Source organism: Capsella rubella, unplaced genomic scaffold, assembly GCF_000375325.1.
Source record: "Capsella rubella cultivar Monte Gargano unplaced genomic scaffold, Caprub1_0 scaffold_2, whole genome shotgun sequence".
NCBI lineage: Eukaryota > Viridiplantae > Streptophyta > Magnoliopsida > Brassicales > Brassicaceae > Capsella > Capsella rubella.
The window spans coordinates 52111-72360 of NW_006238922.1; the positions used below are offsets into that span (position 1 = coordinate 52111).

The following is a 20250-nucleotide window of genomic DNA, read 5'->3' on the forward strand; positions in this document are numbered from 1 at the left end:
TAACGTTTTTTTTTCTTTTCTTCCAAATTAATATAGCAAAACAAAGAACGTACCAAAACTGATGACTTCCAATAGCAGCATTTTAGTCCCCTTTCTTTCGTAACTACTAGTGTTGTTGTTAATCACAAAAAAAAAACAGTCTTCGGGTTCGGCTTTATATATAGCTTTGTCGAACCAAGTTTTTTACTTATTGTCATAATAATAATGTTTTGTGATTATTATGTATGAATACAAATGTGAAAAGCAAAGGAAGGAATCAAATAACAAATGTTGTTTGTTGGAGTGTCAATTGCAGCAGCAACTCTACTACTGCAACCCTACGAGCTTAGGTTTGCCATTTTGCCTTCAAAGACGACGACTATTTGAAACTGCGACTACAAAACGGCCTTTTAAATTTTGTTTCTCCATACTATATGATGCTCTACTAAAGAGTAAACATTTTCTCTTGTACAGAACCAACCACATCAACTACTCTTTTTACACCACCTTCATTCAAAATTTCAAATCAACCCCCCCCCCCCCCAACTCCTATTTCATATATATCAATCGAAATAATGGTTTGTAAGCTGAATTCTTAACTAAACCCAACTCACATCTACCACTTTACCATCATAATAATACGCTTTAACACCCAACCAACATGTGTTTTTGATCTTCTTCTGTGCTAGAGGGAGTGTGTGTAGTGGGACGAATGATGATGATGATGATGATGATGATGATAGTACGAAGTTTAAGGGGAATGTTGGGGGAGGGTCCATATTTCTATGAGTGAATTTTTTATTTTATACTGAATGTCTCTTTGAATTTTAAATTGCTAAGGTTTTAATTTGTGGTCTCTTACAGTTCGGCTAAGTGTGTGTGTTTCCTAAATGACAAACAAAGAACCAAAACGATTTGGTTACAAGTGTCCTTTTTCTTCGTATTCTTCACAAAAAGGGTTTAAGTACAACTTTATTATATATATGCATAATATAATATGGGGTTTTACACTAGACATGGTGATTACTAGCGGAATGGTACTACTACTAGTAAAGTTAATGGGGGGGGGGGGTTTTGTTTCGGTTGGCTACAGTACACACTACCAAATTGAGATGACCATTTCTCGGAATTTGGTAGCTATGGAGAGTATTGTTGTACTGTACACCAGTACTGGTCTTCTTCACACTAGTATTAAAGTCTTTTGGTTTGTGACACTCTTATATAATAGACAACAAATCTTGAGATGTCATAAATTTAGGTAACGAACAGCTGAGATTGATTCAAAAGAGTTCAAAATACGTACACTATCCATCCCCAACCCAACCAAGTTAATTCATATTTAATACTAGTTTTTAGAAAAAAGGAGAAACCAAAATAGTAAACACCCAGATTGAAGTTTAACCCTCTCCCATCTTTTAAAATTTGGATGAAAAATTTATAATCTCTTGTCTTCAAAAAAGTATCTTGGGTACTCACTCCTTGGACTATAATTATTGCCACGAGGATCCACCACCACCAGATGCAGCAGAAGTAGTACCAGCACTTAACATGCCATATTCCAAAACCCAACAGACTGGTCAGCTTCTCCTTCTTCTTTCTCCTCCTGTCCACGATCACTATGATCATCATCCTCTTTCACATTGCCACCACTGTTGGTGCTTGGTGATGATACTGGAAGCTTCAGGCTCTCAAATGGCAGTAAAGGCCTTCCACTATTAGTAGTAGCAGTAGTGGTGCCACTGGACCCCTCTTCTTGATGCAGAGGATCCCCACCATCAAGAAAGAACCCCAAAGCTGGTCTCATGAACTCTTGAAACTGTGGGTAACTGAGACCAAACCCAGATGCTGTGTAGACGGATGAATCGTGAACATTTGGGAAAGACATGAAAGCAGGGCGAGAGTTAGAGGAAGCGGAGATCCCTAAAAGCTCCAAAGCCGAGGAGGTTGAGACAAGTGGGTTGTTGTTGTTCTTCATGCTGCTGCTGCTGGGTGTTACTTGCAGAAACTCAGGAATAGTGTGATGTTGATGATAAGCAATCCCAAACCCTTGAGAAAACGCCAAGTTGAGATCTTTAACCTCGTGGGCATTCCCAAACCCCGGAGAAAAGGTCAAGTCTTGAACTTTAGCAGCGGCTTCACCAGTCTTAGGGTTCGGCGCAGGTGAGTTGGTGTTGATGGCAAGAGGAGGTTTCTTGGGTGAAGAGGAGGAGGAGGAGGAGGAGGGGGAAGAGGAAGATCTCTTGGTCTTCCTGATGCCGCCACCGACGGGGATGTTCCTGAGAGAACCACCTTGGGTCCAATACCTGCGGCAGTCCTTACAGAAGTACCTGGGCTGAGTGAGGCTGTAGTTGTTGTAGTAGCAGAACTTGGTGTTGAGAGAGTTGCATCTAGGACAGTTGAAAGATTGGTCTTTCTCGGGTCGTGCCTTCCTCTCAGCGGGAGTAGCAGGAGGAGGAGGAGGAGGAGGGTGTTTCAGGCATGAGTTTGTGACGATCTCGTTCATTGGCTTCACAACAAACTCCTGTATATTTATGTTTAGAAATTGCAAGAAACAAAGAAAACAATACACGATTATTCTCGTTTTCACTTTTTTGATCAGCTTCCAATTTTTATTTAATAAAAATAAAAAAAAGATGGGGACTGGTCAAAACAAGAATGATAAAAGGAAGAACGTGAAAAAGATACCTGAGGCCATTGAGCAGTGTCCATGGCAATGGAAAAATTCAAGCTGATAAAAAAAAAAAAACTGTGAAGAAGAAAGGAGAGAAAGGGAAAGCTAAGCTGAGGGGAGAGAGAGAGAGGAGAAGTGTGTGTGGGAAAGGTAAAGCTGGTTTTCGAAAAAGCAAAGAAGAAGACGAAAAAAGAGAATTTTTAAACAGGATTTTAATTTTTTTAAATAGAAAAAAGATGGTCACTTGTAAAAAGAGAAGAATATAAAAATTGGGAAATTGGATAGATACACGTAAATAGTGTGTGTGGGGGGGCTTTTGATGGATTCTTCGTATGAGAGAGGTTTGGTGGTTTTGGTCTGAGTCTCTGACACACAACACACAGAGAGACAAGTCTGAAGTCTGAAAGTATTATTATTTATTATGCTATCCTCCTCCCCCGCCGTCCCACGAATCTCTTTTAGTACTGTATTATTAGTAAATTTTAATTATCTCTCTCATCCTTTTTTTTTTTTTATCCGTTATTTACTCACATATACAGTATATATAAATTAGCAAAAAAATACTATTCATAAATTATGACATAACCACGACACGTAGTGTATAAATTATGAGCTTTGTTTTTGATAAAGTAGTGTATAAATTAACTAGCGGTTTGCTGCGTCTGTGAAAGGCTGAGTTGACGACCGGCGGCAAACTGCATCCGTCCGTCAGACTTTTTGGGGCATCACAGCGCTGAGACTACTGACGAACCCATCGCCATATATATATACACAGCGTGCCAGTTAATCTTAATTATGACATAACCACGACACGTGTCTCTTTCTTGAGCATTAGGACTCCACCACCACAGGGAAGACTGAAGAGAGAGAGAGAGCATTTGCACTGCTGCTGCACCCCCATAATTAACAATTATATATATATATATATATATATATATATATCAAAGTAATTTACGACGTACACTCTGTGTAAATCTAGATATAGCCCCACCCCCAGTTTAATTAATTTGGCTTTATTTTCTGGCCGTAGAAGAAGAAAGAAAGATGTATCCATCCATCCTCTCTTCTCAGCCTTCCGATCGAGCCGACCATCTTCTTCTTTTGCCATCCACCTCAGCATCTACGTACCCTTTTGCCATCCACCTCAGCACTAATTATTCTTCTTTCCTTTTCTTTTTTATTTATTATTATTATTACATTGTTAGACTAACTATACACATTCTTCATTTTCCCTTTTAACTTCAACAAGTTCTTCACAATTGCTGTTGTTTGTCTGAGTTAGTTTATAGGTTGTAAGATCATCATCAATACATGTTGGATACCATTTATATAGAAGAACGTACATCTTTGTATAATGTATATATTGACTCTTATTTCCTCCATGTGCCACTTCAATAGCGACATCTATTGCCAATATGGTAAACGCTTATGTTTTATACCCGACCTTTTTTTTTCTAATTTCATTTTCTTAATATTAAAGCATGCACATGATGTCAAATATTCCATTATTAATTATTATTTGTTTAAGAAGAGTACCTAGTATGGTATCATATGCTTTTTATAAAAGATATTGAATTGATCCAAGTTTAACCTAATATGCATATGGCACATCTCACATGTCAAATGCATGGCTTGTGTGATGACCGATACTACAATTGTCTGCCTTGTCGTCATATCATATCATATGGCATGCTAGCTTTGATATATCTAATATTTGCGTACGCCACTATTTTTTATTGTCCTGGTTTGTTAAGTATCTTATCGAAGACCGATCCATATCCGTCTTGTAGGTATGTTCAATCACAAGTAGGCCATTTCATCTGTTAGTTTCTTCTTTTACGTACGTATCAACAACTACCAATACCTATCTAAAGTACTACTTTTCCTATCTTAAAAACTTCTGTGTTAACAATAATATATAAAAGTATATCTTACATACAACATTGTCATTATAGAATTCAGGTCGATCATAATATTGCATTTTGTAACCGAAAATACGAGATAGATGGATAATATACAGAATTACTATATTTATGTTATGTATTTAAGCCAGATGCATGGTGTATGCGAATGATGTGGACGTATATATATAGCAACTAAACTAAGCAAAGCTATTGTAAATGGGACAATACACTAGCGTTGGTATCTATAGCTAGAATCCATTATTATTTTAGAAATCTAGATTTTTGGGACAAAGACAACCAACCAATGTGGCTCTTAGTTTTGTCTAATATGGTGATCGTCCACTTATAAATGGTTACCCAAATAAAAGAAACCATTGTGGAATTTCTATATAAGTTTGCATGTATTAAATATTTGATTAGAAAACATTGACTTATAGAATACACAAATCTAATGATACTTAGAGAGATATAACTGTTAGCATAAATAAATAATGACTAGCTCAAATCAATTTTTTTTTTTTCACCCTGCTTATATAGCTTGTCAGTGAAAGCACTATAAAGCCATTTGATATTTTGAAAGGTGCTCGCTTACTGTAAGGTCATTTTTTGTGAATATCAATATCAAGTTTGGACTTTGGAGTAGGTATTTGTGTATATAACCTGCGGTAATCCCATAGTTATAAATTTGATGACTAATTAACAACAAAAAAAGAAAAAGAAAGGAAGAGCTTGTGTCATGTTCTTGAATCGGATCTAAATATGGATTAGAGAAAGAACCATATGTGTACTCGAGCAATTTACCTTTTTGTTGTTGTTGTTGTTGTTGTTGTGTGCAACTTGCTTGAGCAAACTACTATATATAGCACAACGTACAAAGCATATTATTATCTTTAGGAAAAAAGAGAAATATTTCATTATGTAATTATTTGTAGTTGAATCAGATATATAATGAGCAGTGAGTGACTTAGAGTATTTAAAAACAATCCCCCGAGAATAAAGGGCGAGAGGAGAGCCATCGTAGGATTTTTTGGACCACATCCGCCAACTGGACAATTGGTTAGTTATCTATCCCCCTTACTTATATGATTATACAGTTGATTGGTTGGTCCTACGTATAAAACACATTCCCCTAGTTACTACTGTAGAAGTGTAGAGTCTTGTGGTTTAGGGTTTGACTCCAAACCTTCCTTAGCACACCATATATAATAAAATGTTTTTGGTTCACTATTTTGGATCGGTTATGTATGCGTGCATTGCATCCAGCATAGCAACATTCAGCGTCCGGGATTTGGTATTGAATTGAATAAAACAAACACCATTTTCGGTATCAAACATTTCATAGATTGCAAATTTGACCAATTAAAATCTTAAATGAAAACGTTACAAAATTATTGTTTAGACGTATAGAATGGGGCGTCACAGCCGGTTCTTAGATAGAAGGTAGGAAAGTATGATCGAGTCTATAAAAGAAATCAAGTGACCAGACTTGTCGTTTACATTTACTTTTAGCATACGTACGTGTAAGTTGTGTCATCATAGCACGTGTTCTTGTTCTTGCCTTATATTGGGTTAGAAAACATAACCATTTTGCATCAAATTAATACAGTACAGTTCGAAATTATAATGTTTAATTTCAGATGGTAATATGAATATCGTTATCATCATGTTCTCCCCTTTCCCAATAAATATCGTTAGACACGTTCTTTTTGGTTAGGGTTCTTCAGCTTAGAGAGTTTCTTCTACATTAGAGCCCATTTAAGAGTTTTCATGATGATTAAGAAAGCCCAACAATCACACCCACGAGGCCGCGACCACAAGGATTGAACTCACGACTCTTTCTTCTACGACTCCGCAGTCCGCACCATATTCATATTTTGTTTTTATTCCTTCTAATTTAACAAATTTTGTTTTTATTATTCACTTGCACATTTTTATTTCCATCTACGATTAATCAAATAATATTATACGATGATAGTATATATATATTGGTTTCTAACCAATTAATTTCAACAATACTTTGGCCGTGGAGGCTTCAAATTAATAAATAATTTTATTAGTTGGGTGAGCTGGGGTTGGGAATATTTATTTGTTCATGGATGGATGAACTATTATTATACATATACTATTGTCAACAAAATACAATTAGAAAAACACGTTACCTTACGTTACGTGTGCCTAAATATTTTTTAGTACACAAGAAAGTTATGTATATATATATATATAATGACTTGAATAAAGAAGAAGATTTAAAATAGTTTTATTAGTTGGGTTCTTTAAAAAAGGTTTTGTTACAGTTTAAAGTAAAATGATGAATCAGAGCGTAATATTTGTATCAGTGTGACGGTAATAAAACTAATTCTTACTCACTAAAAGAAGTTTAAGAAAAAATATGAAAGTATAAGTTGATCGATAATGTAATTTTTTTTTTAATTTTTAAAAGGCGTTTGAAGTCAGAGAGTGGAAGTGAATGACAATTAAAAATAAAAAAATGAAAAGATAGAAAAATAATTTCCATATGAAACGTTTAATTCGTAAACATCGAAGAAGAAGAAGAAGATGAAGATGAAGATGAAGGATATATGTTTATATATAAGTAAACCTCTTTCCATTTCCACTAATAAAAACCCCAAAAATTTGGAAGATTGTTACCTTTTCTTTGTGAGTTAACTGTTATTAACTCAAAAAAAAAAAAAAAAAGATCACCACAGCTCTCTCTCTCTCAAGTCTCAAGTCTCAAGTCTCAACGAAAGAGCGCGACTCGAAGATCGAACCGACACATATTTTCATTCATACCCCTTTCCTTTCCTTCCCTTCGTTGGGTTTTTAATATCCCTCCTTTCTTCTTCGATTCTGACTAAAATTTTGCTGGTTTTGATTATTTAAGAAAGATCACAGTGACTCGATTCTACAAATTTGGGTGGGGCTTCTTTGGTAATACAGGTAAAATCATAATCCTCTTTTGACCATTTCTTCCTTCCTTCTTCCTTCTATTTGTTTGTTTCTTTTGCATTACTTTCAAGCCATCTCTTCCCTTGAACCACTTTTTTTTTTGTTTTGTTTTAAGTTAGGTTACGAGTTCTTCTACAATTCAACTATGTATGTATTCCTTTTCCCTTTCTTTTATGGCCAAAATTTTACATTTTTTTAATTTGATTTGATTTTTGGTCTTTCGTTGACTCTGCATTCCCCTGTTTAACCTTTTTTCCCCTTAAGAGGAATTTTCAAAATTGTCATTCTTTTTCCAACTAATCCACGAGTCTCTCTCTCTCCACAGCCTCTGTGATTTTTTTTTTTTTTTTTTTTTTTGTCGACAGCCTCTGTGATTCTAATGTATGATTTTGAATAGTACGAAAGCATGATTCTTTCTTTCTTTGGCAGCCAAAGTTGAAGTCTTTCTTTCTTACCCGTTTCCTCTCTCTCTTTTTCCTTGGAACAGAGGGTGCGAGTCATGGGTACTCCTGCTACTCTTGGTGACGAAGACGACGATGACCGCTTCTTTGATGCCCACCAACACGACTTTTCTTTACATCTTTGGACCACTTCTCCTGACTGTGTTTCCAACCGCCGCCGCAACTTCCTCCAATCTATGGGCTTTAGTTTCAAAAAGTCTGCTTCAGACGATTCTCTACATGAACTTCTACCATCTCCCCACGCTGTGTCTCAAGTTGCTACCGTCTCTTCTATTGAAGCTGTGAAAGAAGTTGATCTCTTGCTGAGGAATGAATCTACTTCCTCCTCTGTCTTTGATATTTCCTCTGTTTCATCGTCATCTGAGGATGCAGATGATCAAACCTTGTTGTCCAGGAATGATTCCTCCACTAGTACTAGTACTATTATGCCTCTGGGCTTGAGTGAATCCGGCTCTAGTAAATCCGGTAGCTTTGGCGATTTCCATGACTCTCCATCGAGCCGAAGAGATGATTTGCTCAGTAAAGGGGCTAAATCTTGGTTAAGGAAGCTAGGTGCTTTGACACATGTCCTTGAGTCTATGGACTGTGAATCTGTGAGATCACCATTGCATCATGTTGCGCGAGTGCAGACACACAAGAAGCAGTTCAAGGAGCTCTCATCTCTATGTGTTGATCAAGACTTTTCAGCGCATGATGGCTCCATCTTAGCCATGAAGTTTTCTCCTGATGGGAAATACATTGCAAGCGCTGGTGAAGACTGTGTTGTCCGAGTTTGGGCCATCACTGAGCGAGAGAGAACACAAAAGTATGAAGTAGCTGAGGTTGATTCTGGTGTCTACTATGGGATGAACCAACATTCTCAGATTGAGCCCTTGAAGATTAATTGTGACAAAACTGAAAAGAAGACCTCAAGTTTTTTGAGGAAGTCACCAGACTCAACTTACGTTGTGTTACCTCCTACTATCTTCAGTATATCGGAGACGCCTCTGCATGAGTTCAGAGGTCATAGAGGTGAGATCTTAGATCTTTCCTGGTCTGAGAAAGGGGTAAATATCTTTTCAAACTCTTCCTTAACATTTACACAGTCTTTGGTTGAAAACATCTCTGCTTACAGTTACCCCTCTTTGCTGCAGTATCTCCTCTCATCTTCTGTGGATGAGACTGTTCGTTTATGGAGAGTAGGTTCTGATAAATGTCTCAGCACGTTTACTCATAACAACTTCGGTGAGCTTCTCCTGTACTGGTGCCTTTTACTACTTTCATTCTTTTCTTTTTCTTTTTTTCCATTTGCTGTGTATTCACTTTTCATCTTCTTACACAGTGACTTGTGTGGCATTCAACCCTGTGGACGACAATTACTTTATAAGCGGATCTATTGATGGGAAAGTTCGAATATGGGATGTGTCTCGTTGTAGGGTTGTTGACTACACAGATGTAAGAGACATTGTTACAGCTGTGTGCTACCGTCCAGATGCAAAGGTATTTTGAAAGACTTGAATCTTAAGATTAAACTTATTTTCATATGAGCAGTTGCTTACATTATAGTGTTTTTCAGGGTGCAGTAATAGGTTCCATGACAGGGAACTGTCGCTTTTACCTTATATTCGGTATGTTTTCATCTTACAGATCACTTACTTACTTCTTAATGAGAGTGAGTGTATCATTTATTTGTTCATGTTGTGTATTTCAGATAATCAGCTGCAAATGGACAAAGAGATCAACGTGCATGGTAAGAAGAAGGTTGCAAGCAAAAGGATAACTGGTCTTCAGTTTCTTCCCAGTGACCCGGAAAAAGTAATGGTTACTTCTGCTGATTCACAGATTCGCATTTTATGCGGAGAGGATGTAATCTGCAAGCTTAAAGGTCAGGAACTGTTATAACTGTAGATGAATGATTGCATTTGGTTAGATATAAGATTTATGATCGAAACTTTCTTTTGTGCTTGCAGCTTCTAGTCTTCGCACAACATCTGCTTCATTTATTCCTGATGGGAAACATATTGTCTCAACATCAGAGGATTCTTGCATTCATGTGTGGAACTACTCTCAGTTACCGAGTAAGAAACCTTCTTCAGGAATAAAAAGCACTCGGTCTTACGAGGGCTTTCTCTCACACAATGCGTCTGTAGCTATACCTTGGCTCCGACAAGGACACAGGGATGATCTGTCTGAATGTATCATAGATCTGGACAGGAAGATACCGAAAGTGGACTGTTTCTCTCCGATGAAAGGATCAACAACGTGGCCTGAAGAGAAGCTGGAAGATGCTGCAATGAGCAACAGAGAGAAACTGAAGCTTCTGAGGAGCGCATGGCAGCCTCACCTGTGGGGGCTTGTGTTTGTGACAGCGACATGGGATGGAAGGATCAGAGTATTTAACAACTATGGTTTGCCAGTTCGGGTCTAAAAGACATACAAAAGTTATTAGATAGGATTCTTTTATTTGTTACTTAGGAGTAAAATATGTATACATATTACACAAATGTCTCAAAAATCTTTTGTCCACTATTTTTGGTAATAATATTTATGGAGTGATTTTATGCAATCGTGCCCTAAGCCTGAAAGTGTTATTACTGTTTTTTTTCTGCCCAAAATCAGTGCCTACAAGTTTCTCTGTATCTCTCTATGGAAATATTATTTTACCACTTGCTAATTCTAAGGCCAGGCACCCCATTTCTGGTCTTGATCTGGTCGACACCACTCAGTATCTATTTGCTTCTCTTTGCCACTTTCTTGTTGAGTCGTGAGAGGCCATAAGTCTCCCCAAAAGGATTTCTTGGCCTGCAAATGAAGATCCGGGTTCTTGCTTTTTGTTATCACTCTTCTTTCAAATGCTCCCTCTGAACCATCCTCTTTGGTTGGCACACACATATCTAAGGTCACTTGTTTCCCTTTGCGGAATGGAGGGAATATGATTCTTCCCCATCCGCCTCCCACACTCGCTCTCTCACCCTCACCCTCCTCTTCCTCTTGATCTTCCTCTTCAATATTGTCTTCCATATCCTCATCAGTACCTTCACCATCTTCACCATATTCCTGTTCTTCCTCCTCATCCACGGTATCAGAGTCATATTTTCTCGGATCTATGTAAGGCACTTCAACCACTTGTGATTTGATAAAGTCCTCTGCACATATCAAATGGGCTCAAAGCTTAGAAGGGTCAAAAGCTAGATATGTGTATGGTTTTCATAGGTTAACAGCAAACTTACCATAATCAATCTCTAGATCCGCGGGTTTCTTATTTGCGCGTCTCTCCTTCAATGTCTCCAACTTCATTCCGTCAAGAGGCCACAACTCCCTAAATAGAAGTCATAACCAAAACCCCTTAACAACATTTCTCCCAAGCTACTAATGATAGTTCATTCAACAATACAAAACTACCAACCGTGGGCGCTGACCTCTCCTGAAAGCCACAAAAGAAAACTTTTCATCCTCGAACCCACGTAGGGGAACACCTTTTGTACGCTGCAAAAGGTAAATGTATGGATTTGGTGTCATCATCAAACATAGAGAAAACTAAAATCTATATATTTTTTGTAGACAAGTCTTAGCAAAAATATGGAACCTTGTAGGAACGCTGCGATGAAGTTCTCTGCAACCGCTGTACAAAATGGCAGTACTTTCCAGTGTTTTCCAGTGGGCACTTTCCGTCATGAGGGCACTGCATATGCAACCCCCTCCTTTGTATTACAATGCATTCATGTAATCGTTTTCATAAAAACTGTAACATCAAGTCCTTGACTTAGTGTTTGACAACTGGTTTCAGGAGATATATTGACACTTACTGGAGCAACAATATGCGCACCAGATTTGAGATCGAGCACGTCCTTCCCAAGTTCACCGTTCTTCAATTTCTTTTCCAGTTTACGTAGTTTCTAAGACAAAATGAATACATTGAAAATAAGCAGAGAGGACTAAAAAAAAATCGACAACAGAGTTCATTATATGAGTTATGAATGTATTTGTATGCAGAAGTAATTACCCTCTTCTCCATCCACAGTATATGAGACCGCATCTGAGATATAATATTAGCACCGTGTGGCGTTCCTGGTTCAATCAAAACCTATTCAACCACAATTTACAAAAAGAATCAGTAAAGCTCATTAATTTCAACAAATGAAAATGCAAGAGCATATTTGAGGAGAGGTAGACGTTCCACTAGAAGAGAAGTTATTGAGGAAGTCAAAAACATACCAAGATATCATCTGTAAGGTCCCAGAGCTGGCGAACCACAGTAATCCTGTCTTTCAGAGATGGGATCTCCCCTAAAACATAGGACTTGACCACCACAGGAAAACATTAGGAAATTTACTCAGTAAAAAACAAACTTGTACAGAAGAATCACAGATGATGTGACTGATAAAAGAAATAACCCACAGCGATGACAAGATCATGTTTCCTCTCAGACTTTTCGTTGATTTCTTTACACTTTTTGCTGATCTCTTTACTAAGAGCTAGCAGGCTAGTATACCCGTGGATCAGAGGCAAATCCTTGAGGCCTATCGTATTCAGAATAATGGTAAGATAAGAATCAAAAGATGCAGTTAAGTGTAGTAACAGCTTTGCAAGACGCTATGAAAGTGAATTACCCTGAATTAAGTTACGTCCTGCACGCTGCATTGACTGTGATGGTTCCACTATGTTTACTTTCTCCACGGACTTTGGCCAAACCTCTTTAACAGCCCTACAAGATGTTACAACGAATCAAGAACAAAACAAATAAAAAAAGGATCAGAACAAATAAGGAAACATCTATCCATCTCCTCACCAGAAACCAGAACCGGTGCCAGCACCAAAATCCAGCACTCTTGTAGGCGTAAAACCCGGTAATCTTCGACGAATCTATATAACAAGGTTTACAGTCTCAACCTCAGTATCTTCTACACATTTAGCTCAGGACTACTATACCAGATGGTATCACACATGATCAAACAATTTTAGCTAAATGCCTAATAATAAGAAATAGAGAAATTGACCTCAATGAGTACTCTGTAGCAGACGGAGAAAACAGCGGGCATACGAGAAGCAATGTAAGCAGCGGTCTCACCGTCCTCGTATTGGAGACCACTATCTCCATAAACGGTCTGTATCTTCCACCGCTTGGTCTCAACCGAGTTCATAGAATCTGCTAGGCTCTTGGCAGTTGTTTCAGGTAGCTGCAGATTCGTATCCTTGATCTCTTGGAACGATTCTGATAACTGGCGGACCTTCTTCCTAATGTGCGGATCATCTTCCTCGCGAAGATATTTCTTTATAGCGCGGCGAAGAGGGACGGGGACTACGAGGCACCGGAGAGACTGTTTGGCTGCAGACCTTAGGGTTTCGACCGTGAAGACTTTCTGGGCATTCGCCATTATCAAGCCGGAGAGCTTAATGGAACAAGTTGCAGGAGCCTCCGAGGTTTTAGCCTCCGAGGAGGGTCTGTCTAGGGCTTAGTGCCATGGGCCTTTCAAAGACCAAATTGTTATTTCATGGGCCTCAAAAGCCCTTTAATATAGCAGCCAATTATGGAGTAGTCCTACTTTTGAATAGTGGTGGTTGCATGTGGTTTTCAGAGTTCAGACCAAACAAACCGTGCATGTTTGGCTTCCGGATACGATTTCATTCCATTGATCAATAGAGATAAACAAATTTTAATAATATAGTCAGTACCAAAATCATGAAAAAATTATATCATGGTGTCTTTTTGATTGATGTATATAGATTACATAACAAGGACCTAGCTATTACATAACAAGGACCTAGCTAGCTAGCTAGGATTACAAAACCCTATAAACTAATAGATTTGTACATGTCGGGACATATCACAACCACATATACATATATATGCACACCTACACACACAAACGGAACTTATGGTTTTGGCCCATTATACTCATCTAGTATTTTATATATATTGCTATCTAGATGTATATATAGGACGACATATATTAATTAAAGGGCTTGGAGATATACACATATGATATAGGAATTGGGATGGTTGTTGGTTAAAAAGGTAGCATCAGGGAGAAGTGGAAGCTTGAGCAACCAACAACTCAGAAGCAGTCCATAGCCTTTGAGCTTTAAGATTGCATGATCCGGATTTAGATGTCCGGGCTTCGTTGCAGTCTGAGAAATACTTGCCAGACACGTTCTCCAATCTCGGACTTGTGGCCACGTAACATGTCGTAGCTGCCGCCTGAGGAACAGACTTCAAAAGCTTGGAGGTCAAGAAAAACACTAAATCTGTGACGAAGCCATCTCGGTCTCTTGTGAGGCGGGTTCTCACGATACCGGGATGAACACAATTGGCCGTCACATTAGCATCCATTTTCTGCCAAATATATATATAGTACATTTAGTTATTTGGTTTTTAGAAAATAAAGAAAATAAAAGGGTTGATAAATATATATACACGAAAAGAGAGAAAAGAACGTACATGGAGAAGACGGGAGAGCTCAAGAGTGTGGAGCACGTTGGCTAGCTTAGAGAGAGCGTAAGCTCGAGTCGCGTCGTAACTCCTATAGTTAAAAGAGACAACACGACGCAAGTTATACATTAAAGCTAGCTGGTCAACAAACTAAACTATACTAAAGTGACTCCCAAACACACAGAGATTACTATTTTATTGATTATTCTCTCTACAATTATTAAAAGGGACGAGGAGGACGACGGCGTTTATTTTTTTGTCGTCGCATCTCACCTTTTTTATGTGTACTTTGATTAATCAAATAATTCATTGATTAGTTAATAATTCGTACAAATGGAATGATGAGAGTATTATTGGTTATTATTTGATTGGAATTTTAATGATTAGAAAAAGAAATTGTTTAAATAAAAGAAAAGGAAATACCTGTAGTTGCGGGAAATATCGGCGAGATAATGCAACATATCACCGGAAAACCAGCTATGGATGACGGACGTGACGTTGACGATACGGCCTTGAACGCCGGTGAGTGCCGCCGTTTCAATCATCTTCTTCAACAATAGTTTCGTCAGCAGAAAATGGCCTGATTATTTAATCATTGGTTATCAATTAATTAGTTGTTAACAAAATGATCAATGATTAATATATGTATGTATGTAGAGAGAAATATAAAGAAGTAAAAGTACCGAGATAATTAGTGGCGAAGGTCATCTCCACACCGTCCTCAGAGATGGCGTGCTTGTGCGCGTATTTCCCGGCATTGTTTCTAATATATATACAACACACCAAAATTTGTTTAATCAGCTACATGAAAATTACGTAACATGACTGATATTTATGTATATAGAAGTGTATAATTAAGTTAACGTACATGAGGATGTTGAGTGGGAGATTAAGAGATTCGAAGTCGGCTACGAATCGACGAACAGAGGCGAGGGAGCTGAGATCGAGATGCATAACGATGATCTCCGACTCCGGAAACTCCGACTGTATCCGACCCTTCGTTTCCTCGGCGGTTTTGATACTCCGAGCCGGAAGCACTAGCCTCGCCCCACGCTTTGCCAGAACACGCGCCGTCTCCGCTCCTATCCCGGACGTCGCCCCTTGTAAAGACAAAGTAACAGAAGAAGAAGAATAAGCTAGCTGCTGACATGATTTGTGATATTTGAAACAGAAAGAATAGGTAAAACCATACCAGTGATGATGGCAGTAAGAGAACGGAGATCAGAGTTGGCAGTGACATGATCCGCCGTGGATCTTGATCCGAATCCGCTGGGGCCACCGGACCCGATCAGGTGTTTAACCGTCTCAACCATCTTTTTTTTCTGTTATGGGAGGAGAGAGAGCTAGCAGAGTAGTTGAGTTAATGAGTGTTGGGGGGGTTTTTGTGTTGTGTCTTAGTTAGAGGGTGGGAGGCTATTTATAGTGCTACCGTCTTTGAGGAACTAACGGGTGAGAGATGCGGAGATAGGAGACAACATTTTCCTATGTTGTGTCATTTTGTAAATTTTTATTTTTAAAAACGAGTTAAAAATAACACCATACGAGACGAGTGAGTGTATAAAAATATATTGTTTCTGATTAGCACCAAAAACAGGATAAAAATGGAATAATTCGATTATAATAAAATGTTTAGTTAGCCAACTCTATTTGACTAACATGAATTTTGTTGAGGAAGATGAGTCATATACCAAAACTTTTATAATTGGAATTGAAGGTCATTACAAACCATAATCTTCCAAACTCAAAAAACAGTAATATAGGAAGCTCACGAAACAAATGCATAGATAGTGCCATGTTTTGGGTAACACTCACTATTTACTAATCATCCCCAACCTTTCTAATGGTATCATTCTCCGAATCTTTTACATTTTTAATTATGGTCCCCTCCTAATCTCCTTTCCTTTAAAACTTCATTAAAGAGATGAAAATGCTATTATCTCTCTCTCTCACCTAGTCACACACACACACACTCTCTCTCTATTGAAAAGTGCAGGTTTATCTACTGAACATAAGAATATACACAACCCCCGTATCGAATTTTGTCTAACTAATTACCACATTATATAGTTTCTTCTCCAACCTGTTTCATTATCCAAGTAGAAATAAACTTAATTGCCCTCTTTTTCATCTATAGTATGTGCTGTATAGGGATGACTATTGTTACATTAAAGTAACTCAACTCCATTGCATGCCTAAATCTTATTTCTAAGCTTGCATGCCTAATTTCTTGCATGTCTAAATCTTATGAGACCAATATTCATACCCCTATAAGAATCGGTTAAATGTGAAAAGAGACATTATTGAGTAGCCCTATTTAGATCTTTCACAATATGTGTAGAAAGAATCATTTACAGGCTTACAAATAATAGTCCATTTTTTGCATGAAACATAAAATACATAAGAGCTTTTACAGTTACTTTCCTTTTTTCTTTATAATCAAACTACGTTCCTTGAGTCTTGACTACAAATTTCACTATTCAACACTACTTGTATCACTACAATACATAGGTTCAATAGCTTTTTATGAATGTTACAAGTGCATCTAAAACCGCTTTACTGTTAAACGAAGGTATAAAACAAAGACTTGGTCCTCTTTTTTTTCTTTCTTAAAGTCTCTTTTATATAATTTGTATAAGTTTGTATCAAATTCATCAAACAACTAGTTAAGTGATATGTTGGGAATATTCTTAATTTTCCACCTTTAAGTAATTTGTCTTGTAAAATTGTAAGTGGTTGAAGCAAAAGAGAGGGTGGGGGATTTTGGAGAATGACACAATAGAGTAAGCTAATTGGTCTCTCTGTGCTTGGAGGATCCAATCCGTCAATGGATGTGAAGAAGAGATCTTCAAGGCTGAATATGAAAATCATCATAAAGTATTAATCAATCTTTACCCAAATCCAACTACTACCCACTAACAATTCCACTAATTTCGTTTTTTATTTGTAAAATATATAATTTTATTCTATAATATGCTTCAACTCCAAACTATATACATGTGTCTTATTTGCAGGTCTAGAATGATCCATCTAATTAGTATTAAACAATTTCCTCTCATAGTTATAAGTTATCTCACCTCAAACTCGATATATATATATATATATATATTTATGTATACCCATCAAGAAACATAAAAGAAAATATGACTCCGCGAGGAAATGTAATCTATGTAAGGTCTTATGATAGCTCTTTATTAATTCCAACTACAAAAGAATGATTTTACGTTTATGTGGATCTATCATAAATATTTTCAATGAATAGTCTTAAATTACGAAAAGTTTATAGTATATAAGAAAAGAGTGGTCCAACCTCCAAGGATCAATAATGAATCAAATTTTGCATGATCATACATATATTAAAAAGAAATGATAGAAGGGACGTTGGGATAAACGCGAATTAGATGAAGTGTTGTGAATAATAAACTAAACTCCTCCACCTTGGGAGACCTTTGTCTCTTACTAAGTATCCCCACGCTATATATGTATTAGATAGCATATAAGAATTGGATTGTTGGGTGAGACGTTGAATATAAAATAAACTTCTTCTTTTCTTATTATATATATTTGATATATGTGATTAATGAAATTAAGAAAAGAGACTCCTCCACCTTTGGAATTGGAAGGACTTGACAAAGTTGGAATCTTTTGCTTTATGTTAAAACGGGTTAGGTTGTGTAATTGGACACCAACTTGCCAAGAGTTGGTCACATATCCTCTTTTTCTATTTGGCGTGCCACTAATATTGCTACCATTTTTATGTTGTTGATAAACCAATCATATATATTAACAGTATTATTCTAAGTTTTATTGGTAGCTAGCTAAGCCTTTCGAGAACTATTACATATATTCAAAGCTACAGAATATGGTCCATACAGTCTGAGATTTTTGTAAGTGGCTCCCTGATTCTCTTTTCTTTCATGAATGGTGTTACATATAATGTTTCTTGACCGATGTTCTTAATTTAAGAATCTATAGAACGTCCGTTCCTTATGTTACTACTATCTTTGTGATTTTTCTAGTTCGAACGAAACTTTGTGGGCATATATGGTTACTTAGTTAGATGTATTTGCTAATTAATCTTTTTGATATTATCAATCTTTCTAACAACATGCAACATCGTGTGGTGGTCTTAATACAAACAATACATCAGCATAAAATAGCGGTATATATAATATGTGGAGTGTGAAACATATATAATTCTAGCCTTTGTGGTTTAGATGTTGTTGACTATACCTACACTTGTAACTTGTATAGGGCACTTGTATAGGGCGAGCGATATATCCTATAAAGCTAGCTAGTTTTTAGAAAGTATTTCTTTAGTAATACAGTTTTTTTTTTTTTTTTTTTTTTTGAAATTTTGATATTGTGATGTATAAGTGTAGATCCGTTTACGTCTTAGCACAAGATCGTATCTTGCTTTTTATCATAAATATAAATAATATAAACCACATTAAATTAAAATAAGTAAGCCACGAGTTCCATTGATCCAAGGCAGCCACGAGATTCATGAGCTATGGATGTGTATGAATCGTCAAATTCCTAGTCAGCTTCAACCTCCTCAATTCAAGAAATGAAAATCCTTCTTCAACCATTATATATACTGAATGAAGACCTTTTATAGTATATATGATGAGGATTAATTAATAAGTGATGAGGAAAACGAGGGCCATTTTTATTTATATTTATATTAATGAGGTATGATGAGTATATTATGATGAATTGATGATCCAGGTTCCAAAGCATGCCTAAAATCAGGGTTTTGACTAGAAGAAGAAAATGAAATCGATGGAATCCAAGCGACAAGTGTTTATAGCTGAAACTGACAATTTTAGGAGAAATGAGTTAAAAAAAAAAGTAACGGTTGTTTTTCTTTTCTTTTCTTTTTTGGGGCTCAGAAAGAAGTCAGTTACTCTGGACGGTTTGGTTGAAGCGACTGATCCTAATAGGGTAGTAGTCAGTAATATGCAGCACGACAAAACCTTTAACAAAAAAAAAAAACCCCTGGACAGCAATAAACCAATCAAAGCCTAATTTGAAGTCTTTGCCTCAGTCCTCTTTGTTTCACATTCATCTTAATAATAATGATCATGACTATGGGAGAGAAGACATTATACCCTCTGAACCAACTATAAAGGTGGTTTAGTTCTGATGAATAAAGGAGTGTGAAGTTGATGGGGTCAAGCAACAAGGATATGGATAGGCAGGCGAAGAACAGCAAGCTGACTCCAAATCGGTCCTTGAAGGAGACGAGGTCGAGGTTATACATAATAAGGAGATGCCTGGTCATGCTGCTCTGTTGGAGAGAGCCTCGTGAGTAAGAATCTTGCTTGCCGTACCGTATGTATGATACTAACACAACATTGGTATGTATGTATGCTACTTAATTATACAGAAGAAGAAGAAGAAGAAGAGGAGCAGTGTGTAAAATGAAACAGTATAATACTATGTTCCACATTGCTTTGATCAAGAAAGCTTTATGGAAGGCACGCAGATGCTACAAAAACACTTTTACCCTGATGATGTCCGATTGATGGTGTACAACCTTGGGCACATCCATGCGTAGTAGTAGTAGTTATCTTGTTTTCGTTTTATATAAGCCTTTTTCCACTATGAGGGAATCAAAGACGTCAGTCCCAATGAAGAAATATTAAACTATGTTTACATGTATATGTAGATGAATGTAAGTAGTCAAGACCTTAATCTTGAGAGACATGCCTAAGCTAACTATTATTAAGTTGAGGGTAAAGAAAACACACTTGTAAGTTGTAACAAGATTATGTACACACAGCTTTAAGCATTCCTGTGAGTAATAATGATTGGCACTATGATAAGACTGTTTCTTTCAATATTCTTTGAAACCATTTTAACTCTGTACCACAC

General features: G+C 37.1%; 5 protein-coding genes across 8 annotated transcripts; 2 read left to right on the plus strand and 3 right to left on the minus strand.

Moving 5' to 3' along the window:
* Positions 1 to 1204: 1204 nt before the first annotated feature.
* LOC17895326 (dof zinc finger protein DOF1.8) lies at positions 1205 to 2807 on the minus strand. Its single transcript, XM_023787696.1, has 2 exons — positions 2665 to 2807; positions 1205 to 2500 (listed from the first exon to the last, which is right to left on the minus strand). The coding sequence occupies exons 1-2, from the start codon at positions 2686 to 2688 to the stop codon at positions 1523 to 1525; spliced, it is 1002 nt and encodes a 333-aa protein (XP_023643464.1). The 5' UTR covers positions 2689 to 2807; the 3' UTR covers positions 1205 to 1522.
* A 4401-nt stretch (positions 2808 to 7208) lies between these two features.
* LOC17894617 (WD repeat-containing protein 44) lies at positions 7209 to 10509 on the plus strand. Of its 3 annotated transcripts, none has more exons than XM_023787615.1 (8): positions 7209 to 7494; positions 7991 to 9010; positions 9098 to 9188; positions 9286 to 9443; positions 9520 to 9571; positions 9655 to 9828; positions 9914 to 10021; positions 10148 to 10509. In XM_023787615.1, the coding sequence occupies exons 2-8, from the start codon at positions 8003 to 8005 to the stop codon at positions 10369 to 10371; spliced, it is 1815 nt and encodes a 604-aa protein (XP_023643383.1). In that variant the 5' UTR covers positions 7209 to 7494; positions 7991 to 8002; the 3' UTR covers positions 10372 to 10509. The 3 variants fall into 3 exon arrangements, with proteins under 3 accessions (XP_023643383.1, XP_023643382.1, XP_006300843.1); XM_023787614.1 differs by adding an exon at positions 7623 to 7650 and having other exon boundaries at positions 7211 to 7494; positions 9914 to 10509; XM_006300781.2 differs by having other exon boundaries at positions 7211 to 7494; positions 9914 to 10509.
* LOC17894667 (methyltransferase-like protein 17, mitochondrial) lies at positions 10386 to 13323 on the minus strand. Of its 2 annotated transcripts, none has more exons than XM_006302020.2 (11): positions 12941 to 13323; positions 12733 to 12806; positions 12554 to 12648; positions 12342 to 12463; positions 12159 to 12242; positions 11947 to 12027; positions 11750 to 11839; positions 11530 to 11625; positions 11350 to 11429; positions 11174 to 11262; positions 10386 to 11089 (listed from the first exon to the last, which is right to left on the minus strand). In XM_006302020.2, exons 1-11 carry the CDS (start codon positions 13316 to 13318, stop codon positions 10620 to 10622), a joined length of 1659 nt encoding a protein of 552 aa, XP_006302082.2. In that variant the 5' UTR covers positions 13319 to 13323; the 3' UTR covers positions 10386 to 10619. The 2 variants fall into 2 exon arrangements, with proteins under 2 accessions (XP_006302082.2, XP_023643385.1); XM_023787617.1 differs by having other exon boundaries at positions 12554 to 12637; positions 12941 to 13138.
* A 321-nt stretch (positions 13324 to 13644) lies between these two features.
* On the minus strand, positions 13645 to 15780 carry LOC17895493 (short-chain dehydrogenase TIC 32, chloroplastic). Its single transcript, XM_006301750.2, has 6 exons — positions 15566 to 15780; positions 15242 to 15473; positions 15057 to 15136; positions 14797 to 14953; positions 14383 to 14464; positions 13645 to 14277 (listed from the first exon to the last, which is right to left on the minus strand). The coding sequence occupies exons 1-6, from the start codon at positions 15684 to 15686 to the stop codon at positions 13966 to 13968; spliced, it is 984 nt and encodes a 327-aa protein (XP_006301812.1). The 5' UTR covers positions 15687 to 15780; the 3' UTR covers positions 13645 to 13965.
* A 3280-nt stretch (positions 15781 to 19060) lies between these two features.
* On the plus strand, positions 19061 to 20201 carry LOC111831890. The gene is made up of 2 exons (XM_023787441.1): positions 19061 to 19065; positions 19529 to 20201. Exons 1-2 carry the CDS (start codon positions 19061 to 19063, stop codon positions 19686 to 19688), a joined length of 165 nt encoding a protein of 54 aa, XP_023643209.1. The 3' UTR covers positions 19689 to 20201.
* The last annotated feature ends 49 nt before the right edge of the window (positions 20202 to 20250 follow it).

What these genes read in the sequence shown, in the direction of transcription:
- LOC17895326 (XM_023787696.1), bottom strand. Translation starts at nt 2,688, where the DNA reads ATGGACACTGCTCAATGGCCTCAG. An exon ending in ACACTGCTCAATGGCCTCAG is followed by an intron (nt 2,501 to 2,664) that starts GTATCTTTTTCA and finishes ATAAATATACAG; the next exon opens with GAGTTTGTTGTGAAGCCAAT.
- LOC17894617 (XM_023787614.1), top strand. Translation starts at nt 8,003, where the DNA reads ATGGGTACTCCTGCTACTCTTGGTGACGAAGACGACGATGACCGCTTC. An exon ending in GCTACCGTCCAGATGCAAAG is followed by an intron (nt 9,444 to 9,519) that starts GTATTTTGAAAG and finishes AGTGTTTTTCAG; the next exon opens with GGTGCAGTAATAGGTTCCAT. An exon ending in TCGCTTTTACCTTATATTCG is followed by an intron (nt 9,572 to 9,654) that starts GTATGTTTTCAT and finishes TGTGTATTTCAG; the next exon opens with ATAATCAGCTGCAAATGGAC.
- LOC17894667 (XM_006302020.2), bottom strand. Translation starts at nt 13,318, where the DNA reads ATGGCGAATGCCCAGAAAGTCTTCACGGTCGAAACCCTAAGGTCTGCA. An exon ending in GGCACCGGTTCTGGTTTCTG is followed by an intron (nt 12,649 to 12,732) that starts GTGAGGAGATGG and finishes AACATCTTGTAG; the next exon opens with GGCTGTTAAAGAGGTTTGGC. An exon ending in ACCTTACAGATGATATCTTG is followed by an intron (nt 12,028 to 12,158) that starts GTATGTTTTTGA and finishes GTGGTTGAATAG; the next exon opens with GTTTTGATTGAACCAGGAAC.
- LOC17895493 (XM_006301750.2), bottom strand. Translation starts at nt 15,686, where the DNA reads ATGGTTGAGACGGTTAAACACCTGATCGGGTCCGGTGGCCCCAGCGGA. An exon ending in CTCCCACTCAACATCCTCAT is followed by an intron (nt 15,137 to 15,241) that starts GTACGTTAACTT and finishes TATATATATTAG; the next exon opens with AAACAATGCCGGGAAATACG. An exon ending in GATATTTCCCGCAACTACAG is followed by an intron (nt 14,465 to 14,796) that starts GTATTTCCTTTT and finishes TTTTAACTATAG; the next exon opens with GAGTTACGACGCGACTCGAG.